The sequence below is a fragment of the Echeneis naucrates genome, chromosome 9 (assembly GCF_900963305.1).
Source record: "Echeneis naucrates chromosome 9, fEcheNa1.1, whole genome shotgun sequence".
Classification (NCBI taxonomy): Eukaryota; Metazoa; Chordata; class Actinopteri; order Carangiformes; family Echeneidae; genus Echeneis; species Echeneis naucrates.
Window position 1 is genome coordinate 19,311,593 of NC_042519.1, and position 14,822 is coordinate 19,326,414.

General features: G+C 42.0%; 2 protein-coding genes across 6 annotated transcripts; both read left to right on the forward strand.

Annotated features, from left to right (window-relative positions):
- The first annotated feature begins 1,680 nt into the window (after nucleotides 1-1,680).
- On the forward strand, nucleotides 1,681-7,057 carry LOC115048997 (chondroitin sulfate N-acetylgalactosaminyltransferase 1-like). Of its 4 annotated transcripts, none has more exons than XM_029510910.1 (10): nucleotides 1,681-1,812; nucleotides 3,671-3,818; nucleotides 3,890-3,990; nucleotides 4,081-4,259; nucleotides 4,366-4,582; nucleotides 4,926-5,027; nucleotides 5,618-5,799; nucleotides 6,276-6,370; nucleotides 6,466-6,547; nucleotides 6,630-7,057. In XM_029510910.1, exons 2-10 carry the CDS (start codon nucleotides 3,675-3,677, stop codon nucleotides 6,905-6,907), a joined length of 1,380 nt encoding a protein of 459 aa, XP_029366770.1. In that variant the 5' UTR covers nucleotides 1,681-1,812; nucleotides 3,671-3,674; the 3' UTR covers nucleotides 6,908-7,057. The 4 variants fall into 4 exon arrangements, with proteins under 4 accessions (XP_029366770.1, XP_029366767.1, XP_029366769.1 ...); XM_029510907.1 differs by having other exon boundaries at nucleotides 1,692-1,812; nucleotides 3,199-3,818; XM_029510909.1 differs by lacking the exon at nucleotides 1,681-1,812 and adding an exon at nucleotides 2,518-2,587.
- Nucleotides 7,058-8,426: 1,369 nt separating this feature from the next.
- LOC115048778 (phospholipid phosphatase 1-like) lies at nucleotides 8,427-13,850 on the forward strand. 2 transcript variants are annotated; one of them, XM_029510524.1, is made up of 7 exons: nucleotides 8,488-8,510; nucleotides 8,708-8,895; nucleotides 10,522-10,673; nucleotides 10,792-11,072; nucleotides 11,563-11,620; nucleotides 11,722-11,898; nucleotides 12,226-13,850. In XM_029510524.1, the coding sequence occupies exons 1-7, from the start codon at nucleotides 8,488-8,490 to the stop codon at nucleotides 12,349-12,351; spliced, it is 1,005 nt and encodes a 334-aa protein (XP_029366384.1). In that variant the 3' UTR covers nucleotides 12,352-13,850. The 2 variants fall into 2 exon arrangements, with proteins under 2 accessions (XP_029366385.1, XP_029366384.1); XM_029510525.1 differs by having other exon boundaries at nucleotides 8,427-8,895; nucleotides 12,226-13,849.
- The last annotated feature ends 972 nt before the right edge of the window (nucleotides 13,851-14,822 follow it).

Genomic DNA, 14,822 nt, shown 5'->3' on the forward strand with positions numbered 1-14,822 from the left:
GCACGCGCACACACACACACACACACACACACACACACACACAGATGCACACAGAGTTGGGGGCTTTTGACTTCACACCCATGTGCCAAATAGAAGAAACGAAACACTGAGAAAGAAAAATGTTCTGCCCGCATTCCACATTTTGTAAACCGACAGATGTAAATAACTTGAAACAATAATAAATACAGTTGTCTGTTTTGTGCAGCCTCTCTCACTTCATTTCCCAGGAATTATGTATGTGGCTCCACCATCAGGAGAAATAATGTATTAAATTCTGTCACACCGCTCATTCTGGTTCTCAGCAGACAGCGACGTGTCATTGCCATCTATGCAGACCTACGCAAATAAGTCATCTTGTTTTTAGGGTGAGGGTTCAGGGCAAACCCTGGAAGTTTATACCAGTTTGTTTGCCAATTTGTCTTATAAAAAAAAAATTATTATAGTTTATTTTGGTGGTCTGTTAATCTGCAGGAACAAAGTTACACTTTCTCTTTAGTTTCTTGTAATTTTCTACAATGAGTAAGAAATAAAATATCCAGAATCTTTTTTTGGGGCAGCTGAGGTTGCTCTTTGTATTTTCTCTAGCCTTAATGGATTATTTTCATAACTAATTAATTGAATGTCTAATTGCATTGAAATTTCTTATACAAAAAAGTTATATTAAAAAATACTTGTTGGAAGTTAGCAGAGTCCCCTGTGACTTCTTTAAAAGTTTTTTTATTATTATTATTTTGTTGGTTTGTCAATTTTTAGTCCTTGTGTCTAATGCATTTTAAATGGATCGGATAGATTTAAACCAAAACAAGCTTGCGTGTCACATTTTTTATGTGACTTGCAATGTTAAAAAATTAAGTAATTTGCACTAAAATCTTCTGAAAGTGTTTAATATTTTCAACAAAGACAAGATTTTTTTTACCAAATAAAGCAGTGTTGACTGTAATGTAATGCAAACAGTATTCACATCAGAAATAAATGCATAAATGTCATTAGAGCTCTAAAGTTATGCTCAGAAATATGTATATGTATGTATACATTTAGATATGAGATAGTTTTAGCAATATCTTTGTTAGAAAAACACTAATGATCCAAAAACATCATGGATGGAATATAATAAGTTCTGTAGTAAGACAGAAAGCATGTTTCACTTCTTTTTCTCTTCCTAACGCCAACGTTTGAGAAACACTTAAAACAGTCAGAATAAAAATGCACTCATAATACCGAGATTCTTATTGGGTGCTGATTCTCCACTAAGAGAATAAACAGCAGAACCAAATCAGTGGACTTGATGATTTAGAGGAGTCAGAGCTCAGGAAACAAGGACCATCTGTGCGCCGCCTCATTAAATGTGCAAGGAGCCGTCCTGTTGGTGGGATCCAATCGGTACCTAGCTATTTCCCCAACAACAGATTGCAGGTGGCAGGGCATCGGAGTCTGAAGGGCATTCCTCACTCCAGTTGCCTTCTAATTAGACTTAAGGGCAGAGTGGTAGAGCTTCAGAGGACCTGAGAGGAAATTCAGGATGAAGCCAGATGACAGGAATGAAAGATGGAGAAAGAGAGAAGAAGAAGGAGGCGCCAGGAAAGGGAGGAGACTGAGTGGAGCGAGGATGGGAGAGGGGAGGCCCTCAGTAGTTCAGTTTACTGTTGGGAGACCATGTCAGCCCTGAAATTGTACACAAGCTAGAGAACTGCTTCATCGTTTCATCTTTTCGAAACACTGAAAAACGCTCAGCGGTTCTGCTTGCAGACATTGGGAGGATGCTGTTTTGAAACCCATTGACAGTGAAGAATTTCCTGAGATTCACAGCAGCTGGTGAGTATAGTTGTGTCTATTCGTCATGTTTCTGTCTTTAATTACAGCTTTGAAGAGTCGTAGAATTGTCTGGTCATATCTGCACCTGTCAGCTTGTGGTTTCAGTTTTGTTTTTTGTTTTTTTGTGTTATTTCATCACGTCAGTTCATTAATGTGATGATGATTTAGAGCCCATAAGTTTCAGCTGAGATGACAACAGGGCAATAACTTTAGATGGAACCTCAACAGGTGAAAGATTACAACAGTTAAAGATGCTAAACCACTGATGATGAGATAATTATTATTATTATTATTATTATTATTATTATGAGCCAGAAAAGTTTAAAAAAGCACACTGAAATATTTCACTAAAAACATTGATCCTTATGGTGGACTGTGTGAAAAGGGGGAACATGGCATGAACACATGTATACATGAAATTGGTCACACACACACACACACACACGCGCGCGCACACGCACACATGGCTTGGGTGGACCTGGAAACATAAGCAAGTCTTTCATGAGATCAGCCTCTACCTGAGCAATAAAGAGCCAACTGTGCTGTGAATAAACTGATGATGGCAACACACACACACACACACTCGAAGCAGAGGGACAGACAGAGAAATGCTTGTTTCTGTCACTTGCTACATTCAGCGTCGTGGCACTCAGAGTGAATATAAGGTCAGGTTATTTCTCGTTCTGAACCTTTTCAAATGAAACCGGGCGAACATGCATACTATGGGCTGATTCTAAAAGACACAGATACAGAGCTGAGAAGTCTGGTTGGACTGGTGAGTTTGCTTTCTCTGGCTGTCACTGGATTTGTTAGCTGTTGGTACATCGTCCTCGTCCCCCACGTATATTTCCGTGTCTGTTTGTCTCGTTATGTAAAGCACTCAGGTTTTTCTCCTGATAGAGCCAAAAAAAAAAAATATATATATATATCATGAGTTGCTGTCGCTGTTATTTTCACAACAGGTGCACAGTCATTACCATCAGATGCAAAGCTTTTGGCAGACGCCATAACGTCTCCCCAGATAAGTCTGAGGAAAGTTACCCGATGAGTGGGAAAGGTTATATCACATGATTATTTTTTTCTTTTCTCACCAACTCTCTAGCTTGTTGCTCAAATTGCTTTGGTCCAAATCAGAATGTGTTTGACAATCGTCGTCCCCAGAGGATAAATCATTATGACAAAGCGAAGATATGCCAACAGCACACAGCTCTGTAAGCATGCTTGCACAGTCTCTCTTTGGAAATACTGGACACTGCGATCCCTTCAGGGCTCCAAATCCTGCACATGAAACAATCTGGGAGACAAAGCCCTCTTTTCAGTGTTGTTCGCTGAGAGGTAGATTTTAGCTGCCAGTGTTTTAAGGTACATATGTTTTTGTCATTGCAGGGAGTTTTGTTTCTTTGGTTGACGATCTCTGCACTTTAATTGATGTGGACCCGTCGAAAAGAATGCTAAAGTTCCCCCGTGAAGATGCTGTCTGTGGACGGGACGGATGAGGACCGCATGAGAAAATGAGCGGAGAGCGGATTTAGTAGAAACCATATTTCTTCATGTGCAGCATTGCTATGCGTCGCTGTTTTTGTAGGCGTGCCTCCACATGACAGGAGCTGAGGCATGGTTTTAAATTTTTAAAATTCTCCAAAAGACACTCCACCATGTTTAAACGGTGGCTGCTGGCCCTGGTGGCCCGTGTTGGCCTCATCGTGCTCGGACTCTGCTGCTGTCTGTCAATGTTCTACCTCCTGGCCTGCAAACCTGCGGCCGGCAGCAGCCAGCAGCTTCTGCTGTGGTCCAGTAAGGAGGGATACATGGCTTTGTTGCAGGAGAGGGAGGTCACTCACAGACATTATATCAACAGCCTGATGAAGCAAATTGCCCAGCTGAAGGAGGCACTCCAAGAGAGGACGCAGCAGCTCCATGAGTCCCTGGATAAAGCGAAAACCAAAGGGATTCTGCCTCAGGGTCTGGAGAGTCTGCACAAAACCCAGACACAGTCCAACCTGAAGGTGGGAAAACAAAATACAGGGCGATGAGATGAATGTCGGTGAGGTAGTAAGTGCCACATCATGTCTTCCAGGAGTTGTTCCGCTCCCAGCTGAACCAGGCAGAGGTGAACTCCGGCGTGAAGCTGCCCAGCGAATACGCGGTGATCCCTTTTGACGCTTTCACTCTGCGGAGGTGAGTGGGCCACTTGTTGGCTGTGAACTCCTGCTGCCGTCGTCAGGCCTTAGCTGAGGCAACGCCGCCCGTTTATGTTGCATCTGTCAGGGTGTACCAGCTGGAGACCGGGTTGACCAAGCACCCCGAGGAAAGGCCTGTCAGGAGAGACCGCAGGGATGAGCTGATAGGCACCGTGGAAACCGCGCTGCACATCCTGAATGGACCTCAGCAACATACAGACAACATCAAGCGGAAACGAACATACACCCCTTCAGACTTCATCGAGGGTGAGGTGATCAGATCGGTCACTCTTTGGCGATCAACTTGTGGATAAAATGGCATGCAATTTATTTTTGGCTTTTCTCCCAAGAAGCTCTCCTCTCTCCTCTCCAGGGTTGACCCGTACGGAGCGGGACAGGGGAACTGTCTATGAGCTGGTCTTTAAAGGCGACAGCCCGCAGGACTTCACACAGCTTGTGCTCTTCAGGCCATTTGGCCCCGTGATGAAGGTGAAGAGCGAGAACGTGGATACGCGCAGCATGCTCATCAACATCATCGTACCCCTTTCCAAGAGGCTGGACGCATTCAGGCAGTTCATCAACAACTTCAGGTATCGTGTGAGAGTGAGTGAACGCACGACCAGCCATTCATAATCTTTAAGTGAGTGAAACATTATCTCTCACAGATGTGAATCTAAATGTTTTCTTTATCTGTGAAACAGCCGCTGGACTGCTGCTCTGCAATGAACCATCAAATATTTCACACAGCTTTATTCCCCTTTTTTCTACTTTCTTTTATTCTAGCATATTTCTATGATTTATTTGAGATATCAATTATATGTAAACAGCGGAAAGATGCCACACAGATAATCTTTCCTGATCTGAAATCAGGGTTGTGTTGAAGTTTTATCAGCCTGGATCCAACACACGCCTTCGTCTGTATTTCCTCTTTAGAGAAGTGTGCATCCAGCAGGACGGGAGGGTTCATCTCACTGTTGTCCACTTTGGCCGAGATCAGATAGACCAGGTGAAGGCCATAATGGACCAGACCAGCAGGTACTGAAGTGAACTGACTCCCTTTAGCCATCCAGGATCACAGCGAGATCCTGGAGGCTCAGTCCAGGTTTGTCCCTGGTTCAGCTTTTGCCTCCCACACGTGGGTTACACACAATTTTATTCAATTTTTCTTCAGGTTTCGGTATGACACAACAAATTTGAGGTTTTAACTCACAGATAAAATATTTAACTGTCTATTTGCCCATCTGCTCATATCTAAGGCCATCAGCTCCTAATAGAGCTTAGACATGTAACTTAAGTTTGGATCTCTGACTGCTGCAAGAGAAATGCATCAATTTTTAGATTTTTTAAAATCTGAGAGAGTATCAGTGTTTTGAAGCAGCAGACTAAGAACGAGCTAGTCCTCTGAATCCCCTGAACCTCCAGGGAGCGACACACATTTCCCTCTCTTAAACTGTAGCAGTGAAATATTGTAGATCCCACCGCTGTTATCGTTGACTATATAATGCTGCAACAAGATCTGGATCTTGGTTGTTGTTTTTTTTTTAAACTTAATTTAAAGCTTTCAAATGAATGTATATTTAGTTATTCTGCCAGAATATTCACATTCATTCACATCTTTCCTTCAGGGAGACTCGGTTCAGGAGCTTCACGCTGATCCAACTGAATGAAGAGTTTTCTCGTGGTCGAGGCTTAGACGTGGGCGCCAGGGCTTGGCGGCGAAGCCAGAACGTCCTGCTCTTCTTCTGCGACGTGGACATCCACTTCACCGCTGACTTCTTAACTTCCTGTCGTCTCAATGCAGAGCCTGGTGAGAGACGGGAAAGAGGTTGGGGGGGGGATTTTCCACAACCAAGCATCCCAAAGGCTACTCTCACCTATGTCTTATAATTAAGCCGTAGTAGTATTAGCAAGTCATTTAAAAACCATAAATAGAGTTTACCCAAAGGCCCTGCAAGCATCCAGATGGGCGTTTCCACGTAGCTCCTCTGGCTTTTTGGACCTCTGCTGGAGTCTCTCCGGAACGATTAACAAACAGACTCTTTTGATTTTATCTCTATCTGCGGTGTAAAATAGTTATATTTTGTTTCGTTGTCTAGCCCTGTTGGATATTTGTTGGTTTATATAAAATATCCAGCTCTCCTTTCAGTCAGTCCAGTAAAATTTCAGCTCTCCGTTGATGAAAAGTGTCATATTTAAAAAAAAAAAGGCAAATCTAGTTGACAGTGGATGTTAACCCTGAACAACATGGTTTTTCTGAGCTGTTCTTGCGGTTTTTGTGTCCAGGTAAGAAGGTGTACTTCCCAGTGCTCTTCAGTCAGTACAATCCGTCTGTCATCTACAGCAATCAAACGCTTCCACCCCCTGTTCAAAAGCAGCTGGTAGGTGGAAAACAGCAAAGAGACATTTATTCGGACGAATGACATCAAAAATATGATCAAATGTGACAGATTTGCTTCTGCTCATCTTGATTTAGGTGATAAGGAAAGAAACTGGATTCTGGAGAGACTTCGGGTTTGGCATGACATGCCAGTACAGATCTGATTTCATCAACATAGGTAATTAAACAGCTTGTGTCATCGGTTAAATTCCATCATTTCTTAATCTACAAGATTGAAATGTTTGTCTGTTTCCCGGCAGGCGGGTTTGACCGTAACATCAGAGGTTGGGGGTTGGAGGACGTGCACCTCTACAGGAAGTACCTTCACAGTAAGCTGATGGTGATTCGCTCGCCGTCTCGCGGACTTTTTCACCTGTGGCATCAGAAGAAGTGCGCAGATGAGCTTCCTCCGGACAAATACAAGATGTGTGTACAGACCAAAGCCATGAGCGAGGCCTCCCACGGTCAGCTGGGGGAGCTGCTCTTCAAACATGAAATTGAGGCTCATTTGAAGAAGCAGACGGCCAAGGCAGCGTGATGAGGACGACAGAGGAGATAGAAAACTCTCTGACTGCTGTGTATCTTTTTGTTGGTGATTTCTAATAACTTACTTTGCTCTGCTTTCCTTGGTGAAAACCAAACCGAACCGAAATCAGATTTCTTTTCTGTGCGTGTATTAATAAAAGCATGGAGGACGTTATCTTTCTTTGTCTTGTTTCAGTTCTTTTCTCCACAGAAACCTCATGAGATTTTCTGCCTTTCATGAGTTCACTCGACAGTTTCTGTCCCTCAGTTTCCTTCATGAAACAAAAGAAAATCAGGAGAAATGTTCTCCAAACTGCTGGTCTTTACACATAGACGAGACAAGCATCACCTACATATATTGTTTTATGAGCATCACCGATTTTACTTTCATCCTCTCTGTAAGTCTGACACCATCGACACTATCTTATGGCATCTTCATTACTAGATTAATCAGCTTTATCGAAAACAGATACGTTTGTTTTTTCTGCTTTTTATTCTCTGTTAGGCCTTTTTTTATTGACACAAACACAAAAGTATCATTTCAGGAGCAGGAATCTTTACATTCCTCCATCCTTTAATGTAGGGGTCAACAAAATCGGGAGACACAGGAAATGCAGGTTAGATGTCAAAGGACAATGGACCAACGCCCCTTCGAGCACACGCCCTGAAAGTCGGTGTGCTCCTTGTTCTCACGACTGTCTTCATCAGGTCCAAACAGCTGATGTGGCAGATGTTATAAAAGTACTGAAGTCCTACTTTAATTACAGACCACTCACACTGATTATTTTTTGACTTCCTAACGCCAACTTTAGTGCGCTTTAGAGTTTAACTAAACTCTCCATGCCTGTTTCCTTTTTACGCCCCTTTTGACCTGAGTTTGACTTCCATAAACTCCATGTTACTGTGTTTGCTTCACCATGTTTGATTTATTTTATTATTAAGACCTTGCAGAGGAACTACACATTTAAGATCAAATCAGATTTGGTGTTTGAGTAACTTTCAGTCCCAGATCAGATGAGGACTCAGCTCGGCCTGGGGAGGAGGGGCAGCTCAGCATCAGCAGACGGCTGTCGTAATTCACACAGAGAGCCGATTGGCCCGAAACTCCGATTACCACTTCCTTTTTCTTCTGATGCATTAACTTACCTCTCGTAAATTTCAAACTTCTCCAACTATGGTTACACTTCACAAGACTTTACTGGGGAAACAAACGACTTAGATCACAAGGTCTTGACAGAAAGCATCGGGGATGTTTTATAATCACATCGCCTGCTGGTTCTCTTTATTTAAAGCGGTAGAAATAGAAACTATATCATTGGCTACAACTATATCATTTTTTCCCCCCACACTTCTAAGAAAAACCAAGATGACACAAGTAAAAAGTTACATTAAGCACTATTAAAACAACTGAAAAACAAAATCCCGAGCACCTGGATACGACTTTATGCCCGCACCTCATGCTGGCGTTGAGATCCCCGACTGGCCGTGAAGGCAGCATTGATCATACCCAGGAGCGGCTGAGCGCTCCTCAGCGGGACTGTCTGATCCGGGACGGGACGGTGTCATGAGCCGGAGACTGCCCGCTGTGTTACAATGGTCTGTAAGCACTTATCAGGGTGAGAGTGTGCTCCTTTGTGCTGGTGGTAGATGAGATTTAGGATTTAGTTTTTTTTTTTTTTTTTTAGAGTATATTTTATTTTAAAGACAAAAAAACAAAAAACAAAAAAAACAAACCCTGGTAGTTTTAGCCTGTCGGACAGTCTCATGGCAGCACGATGACACTGCTGTGTTTTTAATTCTTCTGCTGGAATAGCGAGACATGTGCGGCAGAGAAGCTGCGTCTCGTCTGTCCTGAAGCCGGCCGGGACCGGGCTTTTTTTTCCGCTCAGACAGAGTCCGGAGGAGGAAGAAGAAGAAGAAGAAGAAGAGGAGGAGGACCGAACATGTTTGAAGCGTCAGGGATCCCTCTCATCCTGCTGGACGTTACCTGCCTCATCCTCGGTATGTAATCCTCCACACCGCTTAATCCGCCCTGTTTCCTCTGCTGCTGGTCTTTATTTTATTTGACAGCAGCGCCAGAAATATTTCACAGGCATGTTTAAGCACATTCATTCGGATGATTTGCATGGACGTCAGATAAACATACTCGGGAAGGCCTGAGGCTAAAAGAACCAGGCAGGAAGATGGAAAAAAAAATGTTAACAAAGTCCCACCCTGTGTGTGTGTGTGTGTGTGTGTGTGTGTGTGTGTGTGTGTTATGTCGAGCAAAGCTGTATTTTTAGCTCACTGTTTGGAAAGTAATCACAGCAGAGAGGCTACAACATGTCTCTGCCAATGCTGCCGATGCTGCAGTGAGCCTGGTACAAAGACATGGAAATAAAAGCTCCTCCTGATGTGATATGGACCTACACAGACACTCTCCCTGTGATTAATCTGCTCCCACTGCTGTGACTCATCATCCTACTGCTGACTCTTTCTCAGCAACCCCGTCTAGTCTCTGTTTACAGTCGCGGACCCTCTCAGGCTGAATGTGAGTCTGGTTTATCCAAGGTCTTCATTGTTTGCTCTGTGATCACTGTGCTGCAGCGGCCTTTACACTATGGTAAAGTCAGTGCTGGGTGAAGTAATCATTCTACTTTTACTTTTCTCTGACGTGGTCGTAGAAGTAACCACAAGTCCTGCTTTGGAAAAGCTGCTTTGAAATAAAAGGACACAAACACTTTTAACTCAAAGAAATGACGACATTTATCTAAATGTTAGTAAATGATCGCCTCTGTGCTGTGTTGTGTATAATCCAGGATTTCATTATTTTATTCAGGACTCATATTAGGGACTTTGATGCGTAGATGAAAATGTCGTGAACAAACTAAACCAAAGCAAGATAAAAAATAATCCTAGTTTAAAGAAATAAGGATGATCAGTACCCTTCAGATATTAGTTTGTTATCTGTCATAGTGTTTATTAAAATCACTTTAAACTTTGCTTTTTGACCTCTTTCACATATAATTTTCCCATTTCATTTATTTTATAGCAAAAGTCTTCTTCTGTCTTGAGGTAAACAAAGAGTGTCTTCACTTTGACCACGGCCACATGCAACACAAATACAGCAATATTTTGCATCACTCGTTTGCAACAACTTCAGCAACACAAGTCAGTGAAGTAAAAGGCCAAAATGAAGTTGTGCATCAGTGCCAATAATCTTACCTGGAGGAATTCTGTTTTTTAACACTGAGAAAAGCTCTGAATAGGTCAGAGCTTGTTTCAGAGCGTGAAGATACCGATTTTATCGAGAATGACTGTTCTCCTGAATCCTCGTCCTTGTCCTTTACAGTGTTACTCTGCTGTAACTCACGGCCTTAAGTGTGTCATTAACTTTTTGTGTAACTTGATGCCCTTGAGCAAGGGGGAGCAAAAACCTCAGCAGCATGAGTGTTCTCGCACTTCTTCTCTTTTTTAGGAGAGAACTTCCTGTTCATCCCAGACGTGTCACGTTTCCTGATGTGACTGAATGATATGAGCGTTGTGTAATAGCGGCAGGGCCTTTTTCTGCCTGAATCACAGGGATGGCCTTTTCATGATAAATGAGGCGTAATTGATAATCATCTGCATTTCTCTTTTTCCTAACAGTGGGACTTCCATTTTTCATCCTCACCCCACAACACAACCCGTTCAAACGGGGTTTCTTCTGTAATGATGAGTCCATCAGATACCCTCTTAAAGAGGACACCATATCCTACCAGCTCTTGGGAGGAGTCATGATTCCCTTCACGCTCATTGTAGTAAGTCAATAATCTTCTATTTGCAAAAAAGCACCTCACATGCCGCAGAACTGTTTCGTTTAGTCGAGTAGCGGTTGAGAAAATGTTACTTATTGTTGCAAAACTTCTTCCCTTGCAGATCTTCTGTGGCGAGTGCCTTTCCGTTTACATGTCTCGCATCAAGAGTCAGGCTTTGGGGACCAGGTATGTGGCCTGTGTCTACAAGGCTGTGGGCACCTATGTGTTTGGAGCTGCAGCCAGCCAGTCTCTGACAGACATAGCTAAGTACTCCATCGGTCGCTTGAGGCCAAACTTCCTGGCCGTATGCAAACCAGTCTGGGATCGCATCAACTGCAAAGCCGGTGGCTACATCGAGAACTTCACCTGCACTGGAGACAAGTTTCTGGTAGATGAGGCCAGGTGATGAACCGCTGTGAACATGAAATCAACAAAAGCATTATGAGCATTACACAACTGTCGCTTTGGGTAATCTCATTTTAGTGCAATTTATATTGCTATTATAAAACACTGCAAATGTAGAAAATTGACCTTTAATTTTTAAACCGATTGTCAATGCAGTTCAAAGTGAGAAGATAAATACAGAAGTCACAGAGACACAAAGACAAATACATCCCATTTGCCCATCTACTAGAGTAACTACTGGGCAGTAGTGTCTTTTCAAAAGAGCCCGACGGTTGGAAAATGAAACCCAAGTGAAAGAAAACACTGCTGACATTGGTCGAGTGATTCTGATAAACATCGATCAGACTCCACACAACTTTCAGAGTGATGTGTGAAATTTTCAATCCATGAATTCAATCCCTAAATGTATATCAGTAGAAGCCAACAGGAAGAAAAAAAAAAGTTTTGATTTGATTTTCATTCACGATCTCTTGTTTATCTTCTGTAGACTGTCCTTCTTCTCTGGCCACTCATCCTTCTCCATGTACTGCATGCTGTTCCTCGTAGTAAGTACTCTCTGTTGATATAAATACTGCACATACCGTCTGAACCTGGTGTCGAAAGCAAACGACTAGTTTTTATTCCTCATTTTCTCCTTCTGATTTAGCTATATATTCAAGCCAGACTAAGGTCCGAATGGGCAAGGCTCCTGCGTCCCACCATCCAATTCTTCCTGTTAGCCACTGCTGCGTACGTGGGCCTGTCTCGGGTGTCAGACTACAAACATCACTGGAGTGACGTGCTGGCTGGCCTCCTGCAAGGGGGTTTAATGGCTATTTTCACAGTAAGTGGAATCAAAAGGTTTATTAAGGCCTGGTGTTTCTTCTGCGGCGTTGTCATTATATTTCAATGGAAATTCATGTCCGTTCATGTCGAGACCACGCTGCCCACATTTGTTTTTAAAGAGGTGAAACTCCTGAACATGCAGGTTTACAGTTTTGTTTCCGCTTAGCTTTAAGGTTAGAAAACCATGTTGGTCTACCACAAAGTCATTTCCAGATTTTTTTACGCTCCCCAATCATTCTCTCAATTGAAATAGACTATAGCCGATAGTTTTAAATGGCTTTGGGTAATGATTACAGTAGAATGAGTTTTTATTGTTTGTCTGCAGGTGTTTTGTGTGTCCAACTTCTTCGAACAGCCGGTGGATGCAGTGGTGACGCAGGAGGAAGAAGCCTCGCCGACCAGTTTACAGGAAAACCCCTCCGGTCTGAACCACTATGGAAGCACTGAGTGAATCTGAGGCCTCGCATAACTCTGTACAGGGCGTCTGCTCCTTAAATTGTCCACAGAGGATCTAAACGACATCAATGAACTGCAAGTATTTCATGTAAACTGCCGGTTGTTTCGTCACCACAGTTTACGCAAAGGAGGCGACGCTGCAGCCGGCAGACTTAACTTGCTGCCTTTGGTGTGGTTGGTAAACTTTGATTTCAGCAAGAAAGTGTACTACTTAAGACAGTACTTGCACTTTACTGAGATGTAAACAAGCAGAGGTTTCTGACAAGTTTTTGGCTAAATCTAATTTAATGCAGTTAATTGTGGAATGACAAAACAGCATTACAGTACAACTTGTTGCGTTGACCTCAGAAAAAAAGAAAAAAAGAAGCTTTTTACAGTGTAAGCTTAATGGAAATATAGTTTCCAGTTTATATTGGTCTAATGTTGCCATTTTAAATAAATGAAATTCCTTTTGCCCAGAACATAATGAGCGTCTGTGTGCACACTGCAAGCGGGCTTGTAGAGAGCCTGGCACCTGTGAATAAGAAAACCTGGACTGTCCTTCAACTTAAAATGGAGCCTGAACTCATAAATTATATTATTATGTTATTTTAAATACAACTTTTTTTTTTTGCCTTAGTCAGATTGCTGCTACCTGCTGTAATGTCCCTTACCTGATGTAATTGTATTGCAATGTATGGGAAAACATTGATTTCATATTTGTTTTGTTTTACTATTTGTATGAAACGCTATATGATTTTGTCTGCACAGAAGCTTTAAACGGTTTTTGTTTAGAGCAGTACTGGGAATATAATGAGACAATAAAGTGAGCGCCATTTTGCTACTTTGGTACAAATGAGACAAATCATTACTGTGTGTTATGTCTGCAGAAACCACAAGATGCATCAAATGTGAGTGAATGCTGCAGATTTCTCCTCAAGACTCATTTGCTGCAGTAGAATAGCTGATTTGTCTTTTCCTGGTAAATACTGAGACAGCACAGTCAGTTATTTGGGCAAGGAAGAGAAACCCAAGCATGTGAATCTGAAATTAGATTGCCTCAGCAATGCAGACCCGACAGAAAGGTTCTCCAAACAAAACAGCACTTTCAGTAGATCATTCTTTGTTTGCACAAGCAGGCCTCAGAAATCCAGAGCATTAACACCGCTCAGCTCGTCAGTGGAAAATCTGGATTTTTTTTTTTACTACTCTTTAGGTTTGTATGACCATCAAGCTGCATTTAAATCTTATCAGTTATTGGAATTATTGGAATTAATTTCAGCTTGAAAATGAAGCACAAACCGCCCAAACCAAAACAAAGTATCCTTCCTGCTAGTTATACTTCATTTCAGTTCCTGTTTGAGATTCAGACTAACAGGAAATTCACAGATACTATCTCTCATACAATAGCATCTATTTAGGGATGTGATACATTTGGGAAATTCCTTCAGAGAAGCTTCTCAGTCTTTTTATTTAATAAAATCTGTTGACCCTATTGAGCTGTTAACTATAACAGCGTTTTTCCATTCAAGAAATATTCATAGTTTCCTCTTCCAGCACAGCACGGCTTTCTGAAGGCTTCATTTCCTGAAGCCTTTATATAAACCGCCTTCTGATGATTTACAGATCATTTCTGAAGTGGAGAATCAGCCTAGTAGGAAAAAATAATAAAAAAATACCAAATCACGATTCAATATCTGTTTGGTCTGTGAAAAGCTGCTCAGTTTTTCCCAATCATGTTACGCATTGCTCCACAAAGCTTTCTCTTGTTGTCACACTGACCTTGACAATAGTTCTTACTGTGAGCAGCTCCATTCAGTCCATCACATGACATTCTTTATCTTGCCAAGCAGTGAAGCAGCGACTCAGAGTGCGCTGTGCAATGACAGCTTTGAGCAATACTGAAATAATTGTTGCCTTTCGCCTATTTAACTTTCTCAGCAGTTGTGTTTTACTCATTTCTCTTGAGAGAATGACTCTTCAAAGAAAACGCACTTTCATCTAAGGTAGCCTACCTATTTTTGCTACTGCAAATCAAATAATAATATAATAAAATTATGTAATAAGATTAAAATGCTTTTCATACTAACTTTCAATTTGATCATTGTGGTTCCAATGAGAATATAAAAAGCCTCATGTTGACAATCTGATCTAGTGGCTCATTCTGGTCATCACAAATCTAAAACTGGCAAGAAAGGGATTTAATGTTGATGTGGGATGAAACAAATAGGAGGTACTTCACCTTCTGGTGCTCTCCACTAAGAACCATTATCATTAACGCACAGTGTATCCACCTGCTGGACAAGGAAGGAATGAAGGCCTCACAGGTTCATCTGTTCAGTGCATGCTCTGCCTGCAGGCTTAAGATCTTAGTTATATTTGATTGACGAGAAAATGTATTGGGAACTTTTGATTGCTGATTCATTATAGTTTTCAAGCAGAATGAAACATTCTGGTTCTAGCGTTTAAAATAAGAAAAAAACCCCC

Coding starts and splice junctions, on each gene's coding strand:
- LOC115048997 (XM_029510907.1), top strand. CDS start 3,468: ATGTTTAAACGGTGGCTGCTGGCCCTGGTGGCCCGTGTTGGCCTCATC. Junction 4,583..4,925: donor CAGTTCATCAACAACTTCAG/GTATCGTGTGAG, acceptor TTTCCTCTTTAG/AGAAGTGTGCATCCAGCAGG. Junction 5,800..6,275: donor TCGTCTCAATGCAGAGCCTG/GTGAGAGACGGG, acceptor TTTTGTGTCCAG/GTAAGAAGGTGTACTTCCCA.
- LOC115048778 (XM_029510524.1), top strand. CDS start 8,488: ATGGTCTGTAAGCACTTATCAGG. Junction 8,511..8,707: donor GTCTGTAAGCACTTATCAGG/GTGAGAGTGTGC, acceptor CTGCTGGAATAG/CGAGACATGTGCGGCAGAGA. Junction 11,073..11,562: donor TTTCTGGTAGATGAGGCCAG/GTGATGAACCGC, acceptor TATCTTCTGTAG/ACTGTCCTTCTTCTCTGGCC.